The 10874-nt window shown below is 35.5% G+C and overlaps 1 protein-coding gene across 1 annotated transcript in view; it reads left to right on the top strand.

Annotated features, from left to right (window-relative positions):
- Window positions 1-473: 473 nt before the first annotated feature.
- LOC107553169 (charged multivesicular body protein 7) overlaps window positions 474-10874 on the top strand; it is a 13355-nt gene continuing 2954 nt past the window's right edge. Inside the window, exons 1-7 of the mRNA XM_016235302.1 lie at window positions 474-708; window positions 3041-3316; window positions 3420-3591; window positions 6057-6242; window positions 7850-7983; window positions 8097-8145; window positions 8230-8349. Coding sequence (XP_016090788.1) covers window positions 3045-3316; window positions 3420-3591; window positions 6057-6242; window positions 7850-7983; window positions 8097-8145; window positions 8230-8349 — 933 coding nt within the window. The 5' untranslated portion in view covers window positions 474-708; window positions 3041-3044. The remainder of the gene's footprint in view (window positions 709-3040; window positions 3317-3419; window positions 3592-6056; window positions 6243-7849; window positions 7984-8096; window positions 8146-8229; window positions 8350-10874) is intronic.

Genomic DNA, 10874 nt, shown 5'->3' with positions numbered 1-10874 from the left:
AGGCCAAAGAAAGTAGTTTCGCTTTTACAACGAAACACAGCGCCTTCACGACATGGTGGCAGCAACAATACTACAGCGAGAATAAAAGTTACGCCGCCTTTCTTTGCGTGAACATTTGGGCGGCGTTATGCAAATCTTCCCACATTGTGACGTAGATATGTGGGGGGGGTGTTAGAACGAGCCGTTTTAGGTAGGCGTGGTTGACTCTTAACTTTTATAAAGAATATCTCTTTGGATTTGAGACTTTAGTCTTTGCAACTTTACAGATCTTCTTTATGCACCAAGAGCTTGTAACACTCCAAAGAGAAAGGACAAATTGAAATCGCATCATATGACCCCTTTAAGGTTTTAAGAAAATGGGCAAGTGAAATGAGTAGTAAAGCCTTCTTTGATTTTATTAGAGAGACGGGGTTGATAAATAGAGTATAAAACTCTGTTCCACACCCCGGAGCAAAAGGTGGCGGTAATGCGTTGGTGTCAGCCGCTGTTAAAAACCAAGAAGAAGAAGAAAAGCGCAGCGAGTGTTGTTGTCTTCCTAGTGAGGTGCTGTCATCTTTAGCATACAGTTAAACTGTAAAAACGGAGCTTTTTGCCTTCCTCTCTCCACCGCCGATGATTTAAGCAGTATGTGGATTCCCGCCGATGGATGCCACGAGAAACACTGAGGAGATTTTAGCTGAGAGCTTTATCCTGCTGCTTGAGCTTGAGGTCTGAGCTTGAATCGAATTTTGACACACGGCTTTATATCTTCAAGGTTGCCAGGCTCGTTGCATTGAGTTGTGAGACATGTGGTTTTGCTCTTTTGCTTTGTGCACTTGCCAGCAAACCTGACCGTGATCACTTGAGGGACATTAATGTGAAATGCTGTAGCGTAGGTCTAATTCTGCCTCTCTGCTGAGTACCTGAAAATGCAGGCGTATTTACTAGTTAGACTGCTACAAGGTGCTTCACATAAAGTGACAGCCGTGTTTAAAATGCATTATTATGATTTAACATTTTTATTTATTTTTAAAATCAGTTACTAAACCATGAAATAGAAATGAACTATTTTATGATTATTATGCATGCTAATTTTATAAGCTCATGTTCGAGAAATTAAGTGCATGTGCTGTTGAGCTTCATTTAGCCTGGGTGATTAAAATAGTGACCTAGTATTTACATTTACTTTATACATTCATTTCAATTTGAACCATCTTTAAACACCTTTAAAAAGATAATAAAAGCAATCCATATTATTTGTCAGCTACACTTCATGTATACATGCCACTTTTGTGGAAAAGAAGTGCGCTCAAATGTATGTACACTTGTAGTGTGCTAAACATCTTAAAAGCATACCTTCAAATAAACTGTACTTGCAGATAATATATTATTACTGAAAAAAACTAATTTGGAAAAGAGTGTACACCTTCATGACTTTCTTAATACACTTAAGTACACGTTTAAAAAGTGCACCTTGTAAGAATGTAAAATTAAAAGTCTTTAAAAAGATTTTAAATAATTGTTTTAATGATGTTGTTTTTCTTTATAGAATTACGCTTATTTTGTGTTGACTAACACTAAAATTTTTAACTGTAGTGTGTTATTCAGTATTGTATTTAAAGTTGATATGTTATAAATGTACAAAATTGCAACTTCATCATAACAAATGTGTAATACAATCTTTTATATATATATATATATATATATATGAGTAAGTAAAATAATACATTTTCAGTTACACTTTATTTTAAGGTGTCCTTGTTACAGTGTAATTATTATACATTTAAGTACTGAGTTACTTGCATGCAATTTTGCATAATTAATTTTTATTGTAATAGTAAGTACATGTAATATGGACACCTTAAAATGAAGTGTTACCAAATGTTCTCGAGTCCTACTTAAGTGGATAAAAACACTCTTAAGTTAAAGCTGCAGTCCGTAACTCTTTTTGGTTAAAAATGATCCAAAATCAATATTTGAGCAAGTACATAACCAGCCAGTGTTCGAAACTATCACCTTACTTTAGCCCGATTCACAACGGTTAGCTTATAATAATGTTTTCTAATTTGAGTGGTACGGGTAGGTTTTCGCAGGAAATTCGAGCATGCACTGCGTCATTACGTCACTTCTGTAAACATAAAGAAGTTGTGCCGGCTGCTAGGCTATCGAATGCGAGGATCCTGCAGCAGGCGGATCATTTATCATTTTGATCCTTTTCTCACAGCAGCTAGAATAATTAAATGTATCATTTTGATGGCGGATTGTAATCCAGAAAGGATTATGTGTTTATGAAACACATGTGAATGAAATTAAATGATATCCCAATTATAAATGTGCTTCTGATTACAGATAGCCTGGGATTACACAAGATTTGTATTTTAAAGACAACCAGTTCGAAGGGAGCATAGTTTGCTTTTTGGGTTAAAATAGTTTCTTGGTATGAAATTCCAATGGTATGACAATTAGAGATTAGACTGTATAGAAATTGATATCTACACACACACTATACTCATAGCCTCACAATGCTGATGTTGTTAACATTAATAATCTGAGAATAAAGTATAACAATAATAATAATGTGAACGGTTTGATGTGATATGAGCTAATCGATCGTTAGATTAAATCACCATTGGTAGCATGATTCATTGTAATGCTTTTTTCCTCAGTTGGTCAGAACAAACGTGGCAGACTTGTTACTTACTTGTTCAGATGGCAATATTCATATTCCAAGACGTAGGCTAGAATCTGTGATTCCTAAGTACAATATCCACACCGGTGCGGTGACTGACTGCCACACATACTCCTCTAAACATTAGATTCATCCACGCAAGGAAGATAATTCCGCAAGTAACTGCAATTCCAGGTTTTCAAACAGAGATGGCAACAAAGTGGCAAAACTTACGGACTGCAGCTTTAACTAAATGCATTTAATGTAATTGCAAATAACATGCAGTTAAGTGACTAAAAACAATACGTAAAATGTATTATTTCCATTATTAGTACTCTAAAGTGTACTTATTTTATGCTGGGGTAGTAATCATTCAAACTCTTTCATTCACAGCACAATGTCGGTTTCAGTGGAGAAGAGGGATGCGTGGTTCCCCCCGGACTGGGAGGATGACGAGCGAATGGCTTTCTTGTTCTCTGCCTTCAAAGAGAACCGAGATGTTGACTGTACAGACTGGGATGGGAAGATAGACTTCTGGAGTCCTCTGATCATTGATCACTGCAGGCGACACGGATCGGTGTGTGTGAATCTGCAGGAGCTGAATGAGAGCTTCAGGAGGAAGGGCTCTGTTCCTCTGGGTTTGAGTACGGTACTTCAGAGCATGATCAGGTAAGTCACTGTCACCTCAAGTACAAAGTCGCGTAGATCACGAAGTGTAATCAGTACATGGATTTATAGCACGCTGTGCGGATTTGTTCTATTGTCCTTCTAGAAGCGGGAAGGTGCAGAAGGAATCAGACTTTGCAGCAAATGTAGACTCGGGCTGGTTGTCATGGGGTGTTGGACTCTTGTTAGTTCGACCTCTGAAATGGACTCTGTCAGCTCTGCTGGGCAGTGGGAGAGTCCCACTGGAGGAATCGTTTGTTGTGATAGACCTGGTGAAAGTAAGTGTAGAACTAACACAATTAATGCTCATTTCCAGCCTTTATAAACTACTGCTTGCTAAAATGTTTGGGGTCAGATTCATAAACAGCAAATTAGCGTGAGACCATAATCTAGGGCTGTCGCGATTCGTCGATATTATTCGACTATTCGATTTTTAAAAATCCTCGACTTAATTTTGCTCATGTCGACTAACTGGCAAAATACTGGAAGTGGCGCATTTCACGGACGAGAATCCATAAAACACATTATTAGACTGTTTTCCAAGGCTGCATTATATATTAAACCCATTTAAAAATCATAATTAAACATAATTGTGAATTCACAAACGTTACAATTTAATTAATTATATGCAATGCCGTTCTAATACAGTATATGCGCTTTAATTATTTACATGCATGTAGGTTAAATACGTGCGTCACACAGCGGCTCCGTTCACAGTAGTTCCACAGGAACTGTTATCATTTACATGTGAGGAGCGTCTCAAACTCCATCTCTGCATGTTGTTGTGAGTTTGGGTTTATTACAATGTTCATCTGGGAACGCAACATGCGCCATTTCATCAGATTTGTAAGGTAAACCATTTATAAATCTACGCAAACACAGGAGAATACATCGCGGTTTCAAAATAAAAGCTCAAAATTAAAACCCTCACTCTGAGTTTACACGTTTTGATGTCCACATATTCATTTAATTACAGTGGCTATAGCATTTCTGCCCTAAAGAAATGGCCAAATATTAAAGATTAAGTGGACATTTGAATGAAATGGTGCTTGGTTAATATTAAACAAGTATTAGATCGCACAGCAATGTGTAAAAATAATCATCAGGCTGTTTGGCGCCCTCTGCAGGCCTTTGTTGTAATGTACATTAGCTCTATTGTTTATAATATATTATGTATTTTAAAGTAATTTTAAAGGCTATTGTTCACTTACATCTATTTTTATTACCACAAAGAAAAATTATAATTATAGGGCCCTATGAAATTTTTTTTATTTCCAAATTCATTTTTTTTCCATTTTAATTTTTCTATACTCTGTTTTAATGGTTAAATAAAATTTTATTAATCAAAAAGCCTGTCTAATTAATTGAGTTTTACGGTTTTATCTTTACCAAGTTCTGATTTCCATTATTTTCTGGATTCCATTTTAATGGTTCCATTAAATTTTAATAATCAAAAGCATCTCCAATTAATTGATTTTATAAAAAAAAAATATATATATATATATCCCCTTTTTTTTCAGAAATACTGCACATTTACATTTTCCTAAATAAATTCTGGTAAATAACATTTCTGGTAAATACTCCTTTAAAAAGTGTTTTTTGATTATAATTTTATTATTAGTAGACTAGAACACGTGGATATGTTGTCGTTCTTACACTATAATACTGAACTTTGATTTCAGTGATTTGGACTATGAGATGGATGCACTTTACTTTTGCTTTAAAAAAAGGATTTCATAGAAATTTGGATTTCATTTGGTTTAATAAACTATAGTTTCATAAAATGTTCTTAAGTAAAATTGTTGGGGGTTTTTTTGTGGGAAATTAATCGTTTAGATTAATCGATAAATTAGTCGATGGATTAATCGAAATAAAAATAGTCGTTAGTGGCAGGCTGGCAGCCCTAGCGTAATCCCATAAAAGCGCAGATGGGAGTGGAAATTCAGCGGCTAATCTACCGACAAATGTGCAGCTACATTAAAGAACACAGATGCAGCCGGATCATGCCGATTATGATCAGGTGCATGTAATCTACTAACACCACAAGCCCAAAAATGACACAAATTGCAGTAAATTGACAAACACTGCGCTCAACTTCAGTTTTGGGTGTGTAGATCAATCAGTAACAGTAACTCACTCTATCTTCTTGATAACTTTCAATTTATTTTAGTTTTGCACCAGAGCAATCTGACTGTCGAGTGCTCTGGTGCAAAAAGAGTGAGTGCGGATCCCTTACTTGAAAGTAAACCGACTAACACAAACCTTTCATGATTCATTTAAATGCTCTGAAATTTTGCATCTAAAAGGGGAAACTCCTACAAATGGATATACTATCAAGTCAGCCTCAAAAGTGACTGTGTCCAGGCCTTTTCCTCGCTAATGTTACGCTCCATGTCTTTAGTAAATCCTGATAGTAGTTTTTTTTAATGTTAAAAAAAAAGGTTTTGCATTGGTGCAAGCTGTATATCTGTCGCTTATTCAGCAAGGATTAAATAAACTGGTCAAATGTAACAGTACAAATGTTTACATTGAAAAAATATACACATACATTCATACAGCACAAATTGCTGCTGATCAAATAACCTAACAAATACAAAGACATTCTCAAATTCACTCCCATTTTTAACTCCAATTTATATGATGACGTAATTTGTAATAAAAAAATTAAAAAACACTTTTGGACCCCACTGTATATTGTTTATATGGCGTGCAGGTAGTTATCGGTCTGTTTTTCCTCTTGCAGAAAAGGGCTGCGGTGCTTTTGGCAGCATATCGGGCTTCTCCTTTAGCAACACACTCTCTGCTGTCTTTCCAAGAGCTGCGTGCTCTCTCCTCTCACATCTGTCCAGATGAAAGCTCGCTCTGCCTGGCTCTGCTGCAGCTACAGAGAGAGAAGCATGTCACCGTCTCACTCCATGAAGGCGAGAAGGTGTGTTAAGGATAAGGATAAACTTTATTTGTCCCCGAAAGGAAATTTGTCTTGGGCAAAGTGCTACAGTGTTGTTCTGAACAGACAAAAACAATAAATAAAACAGATAAAAAAATTTAAAAAACACAACAATGTATAAGTATAATGTGCAAAATACATGCAGTGCAAAACACAATAAAGTGCTAATATGCTATATGGGCATTGTTTTTGGTAAAATTCAGCATTTTTATCGAGGCAGAAACAACTGAAAGCTTCAGTCTATTAGTTTTACACATTGTCATTCTTAGTCTCTTTCCCGTTTTTGAGTACAAGAGCGAACCTTGATGCACTGTAGACTTTAGGGAAAGAAAGTTGATGCATTTTGAAAACTCTGTAGGTAATAATGCAGAATTATACCATTTTTCAGTGATTCCTCACTTCACTATCGTTCAAAAGGTTTTATAAAATTCATATTTTTATTCAGGAAAGATGCATTAAATTTGCATGAAATAAGTATGGAATCTTATTTCTGCCATGGGGAAAAAATTATTTCATATGATGAAAGCTTCAGTCTATTAGTTTTACACATTGTCATTCTTAGTCTCTTTCCCGTTTTTGAGTACAAGAGCGAACCTTGATGCACTGTAGACTTTAGGGAAAGAAAGTTGATGCATTTTGAAAACTCTGTAGTAGGGATGCACGATATATCGGCCACCATATCGGTATCGGCAAAATTCATATTTTTATTCAGGAAAGATGCATTAAATTTGCATGAAATAAGTATGGAATCTTATTTCTGCCATGGGGAAAAAATTATTTCATATGACTTTTTATCTTGCAGTTCTGTCTTTCCGACTTTTTTCACAGTTCTGTTTTTATGAGATATAAACTCTGCAAGAAAAAGAGTAAGAATTCTGACCTTTTTTCTCAGGATTTTGAGTATATAAAATGTTAAAAAATAAAATAAAAATGTAAATCTTACAATTCTGACTTCTTTCCTCACAATTCTGAGTAAAACAACAACAACATAATTGCTAAAAAAAAAAAAAAAAAGTAAATTAAATTATTCCGTGGTGGAAACGGGCTTCTATAGTAAAGACATTTATAATATTACAAAATATTTATATTTCAGATAAATGCTGCTCATTTGAACTTTGTTTCAAAACCATGAAAAAAAAAATCACGGTTTCTACAATACATTTTGAGCAACAAAACTGTTTTTAACATGGATGTATAATAAAAACTGTTTCTTGAGCATCAAATCAGCATATTAGAATGAGTTCTGAAGGATCATGTGACACTGAAGACTGGATTAATGATGCTGGAAATTCAGGAATAAATTAAATTGTAAAATATAGACAAGTTATTTTAAATTGTACTACTATTTCATAGTGCTTCTTTTTAAATGTATTTTTGATCAAATATTTGTAGATTTGGAAAGCATAAGAGTCTTCTGTTAAACAACTTTTGAATGGTTTTGAACTATCTGAAACAGTCATGTTTCAACATTTCTTCAACCAATCAGAGACCTAAATGTGTCGCTAAAATCACAGGGCACTGATTGGTTGATTAGTAACTTTTACCACTTGTTTGTCTCTAATGAAACTTTTGACCATGTCCATGTATAGCTGGTGAAATTTAGTCAGACAGGACAAGGCCGTGTGTCTCCCGTCAGCGAGGTGGACCTGGGCATCTATCAGCTCCAGCGCAGCGAGAAGCTTCTGGAGGAGAGGGTGGAGGCGCTGGGACAGGAAGCAGAAAAGTGAGCCAGTTCATCCACATTGCATTGAAGTTACTCCAGCCAGTGTCATTTCTGTGACATGATGGGCTATTACAATAGCGCTGCAGTTAAATCATGTGTCGTCTAATGTGCAGGTGTAAGCAGCAGGCAAAATCACTGCTTAAAGAGGGGAAGAAATCACAGGTATGAGTGCACTTTTTGTGTTTTGTGCCTATTGTAATAGGCAAGAAATGTGTTTTAATGAATTGCCACATTTTCCCGCCGCAGGCCCTGAGGTGTTTACGTGGGAGCAAGCGGGTGGAGAAGAAAGCAGACCGTCTGTTTGCTCAGCTCGAGACAGTGAAGGGGATCCTGGACAGAATAGCAAACTCCCAAACCGACCGCCTGGTGAGACGCACAAACACACAGATGCACTGACCGTCTGCTGTGAGTGACAACACATGCTGTTGGCTGACACCAGTGAACGTCACCCACGCTTCGCCATGTCGCACTCGTACAAGCCAGCACTGTATTGCACTTTTTTCTTGTTCACATTTTTTTGAAAGTAATTTTCCGCTTAAAGCAGGAATTCCCCACATTTTTTGCCAGCCAAACCCCTTTGAACTAAAATATTTACTTGAAGTACGCCCTGAGAATATTTCTGTAATTTACCAACACATTCACATGCGCATAGTTCTCTGATGTTGTTTAATGATCACATGACATTATGATTGCACGATAATTCATATTCATCGTGATCGTCATTATTGCTTCTCTCGATTAAGCATACTCATCTGCAATATTTTCCCACAGATTTTTGCTTTATCTTTCATTGGTATCATGCCTCCACAAGCGTTCATGCTTAAGGGTTGCCAGATGTCAAGAGTTTAAATCATCCAATCAGAGCTTTTCTTTTAAATAGACAAATTTTTTACTTTGTTTTACTTCATCTTTCCAATCTGACAACGCTTAAAGGGTTAGTTCGCCCAAAAATGAAAATTCTGTCATTAATTACTCACCCTCGTGTTGTTCGAAACCCATAAGACTGTAGTTGTAGTAGCTGTAGTAGTAGAATTAGTAGTAGTAGTATTAGTAGCAGCAGTAGTAGTATTAGTAGTTGTAGTATTATTATTAGTAGTAGTAGTAGTATTATTTGTAGTAGTAGTAGCAGCAGTAGTATTATTAGTAGTAGTTGTAGTAGTAGTATTAGTAGCAGTAGTAGTATTAGTAGTTGTATTATTATTAGTAGTAGTATTAATATTTGTAGTAGTATTATTAGTAGTAGCAGCAGTAGTAGTAGTATTAGTAGTAGTATTAGTAGTAGAATTAGTTGTATTATTATTTGTAGTAGTATTAGTAGTATTATTATTATTAGTAGTAGTAGTAGCAGTAGTAGAATTAGTAGTAGTAGTAGTAGAATTAGTAGTAGTAGTAGAAGTAGTAGTAGTTGTAGTAGTAGTAATAGTAGTAGTATTAGCAGCAGTAGTAGAATTAGTAGTAGCAGTAGTAGTATTAGTAGTATTAGCAGTAGTAGTAGTAGTGTTGTTATTATTAGTAGTAGTAGTATTAGTAGTAGTAGTAGTATTATTAGTAGTAGCAGTATTATTATTAGTAGTAGTTGTAGTAGTATTAGTAGTAGTGTTATTATTATTATTAGTAGTAGTAGTAGCAGAAGTAGTATTATTAGTAGTAGCAGTATTATTAGTAGTAGTAGTATTAGCAGTAGTAGTTGTAGTAGTAGTGTTAGTAGTAGTAGTATTAGCAGTATTATTAGTAGTAGTATTAGCAGTAGTAGTTGTAGTAATAGTAGTAGTAGTATTAGCAGTAGTAGCAGTATTATTATTATTAGTAGTATTAGCAGTAGTAGTTGTAGTAGTAGTATTATTATTAGTAGTAGTAGTAGTATTAGCAGTAGTAGTTGTAGTAGTAGTGTTATTAGTAGTTGTAGTAGTAGTAGTATTAGCAGTAGTAGTAGTAGTAGCAGCAGTAGTATTATTATTAGTAGTAGTAGTAGTAGTATTAGCAGTAGTAGTAGTAGTAGCAGCAGTAGTATTATTATTAGTAGTAGCAGTATTATTATTAGTAGTAGCAGTATTATTATTAGTAGTTGTAGTAGTAGTATTAGTAGTAGTACTTTTCTTTGAAGAGTATAGTATATTCAAATCTGTAGTTTTAAGTATATAGCCATATTAAAAAGTTATCAACACTGCCAGAAACGGAAGAAAATTATAATTGTTTTAATGTTGAGGTTGGTAAGATGTATTGTTTCTGAAAGAAGACACATGTTCTTATCAATGCTGATAATACATTAGTGTTGTTAGTGTTTCAATTAGTGTTAATTTATTTAACAAATGTTACCGACTCGAACGGTAGAGTACATCGATCCTATATTTCTTTAGAACAATATATATTTGATGTTTCTAAGAGAAGTGATTTGAATTAACTTCCAATGTTTACCAGTGACGAATTGGAAACGCGCGATGACGTCAGAGCAGCAGTGTACACGCAGTTTCCGGAATTGACACGCATGCGCACTGACCGGTTCTTTTTTCCCACTACTGAACTGAACTGTTGCTCGGTAACTACCGGGAACCAGCGGCTTTTCTCGACCACGTTTGAACGAGCATCGCTGCCAGAGGAATTAAAGTGCCATATTTATGTGTTCACCGCGAGGACTTCAATCATAGGACGACTGAATTCATAATAACGTTAGCCGAACGGTGAGAACATGTTCATCCAGATCTGTATCTGACCAGAGGATAACACACCTGCCAGCATTTAATCAGTCACGTTTATCCATCCAAAACCTTACAGACCTACTTTAACCATCAAATAGGCGTCCATTTATCATCGAAACTGTCCTCGGCCTGATTGTGGTTGCGTTTCAAAACCTAGCGAGCTGCCTAACGCTACCTAGACATCATTTAGGTCAT

The sequence above is a fragment of the Sinocyclocheilus grahami genome, unplaced genomic scaffold, assembly GCF_001515645.1.
Source record: "Sinocyclocheilus grahami isolate Dianchi unplaced genomic scaffold, SAMN03320097.WGS_v1.1 scaffold465.1, whole genome shotgun sequence".
Lineage (NCBI taxonomy): Eukaryota > Metazoa > Chordata > Actinopteri > Cypriniformes > Cyprinidae > Sinocyclocheilus > Sinocyclocheilus grahami.
Note: the sequence above shows the minus strand (reverse complement) of the source record. Positions and strands in the feature narration are given on the sequence as shown.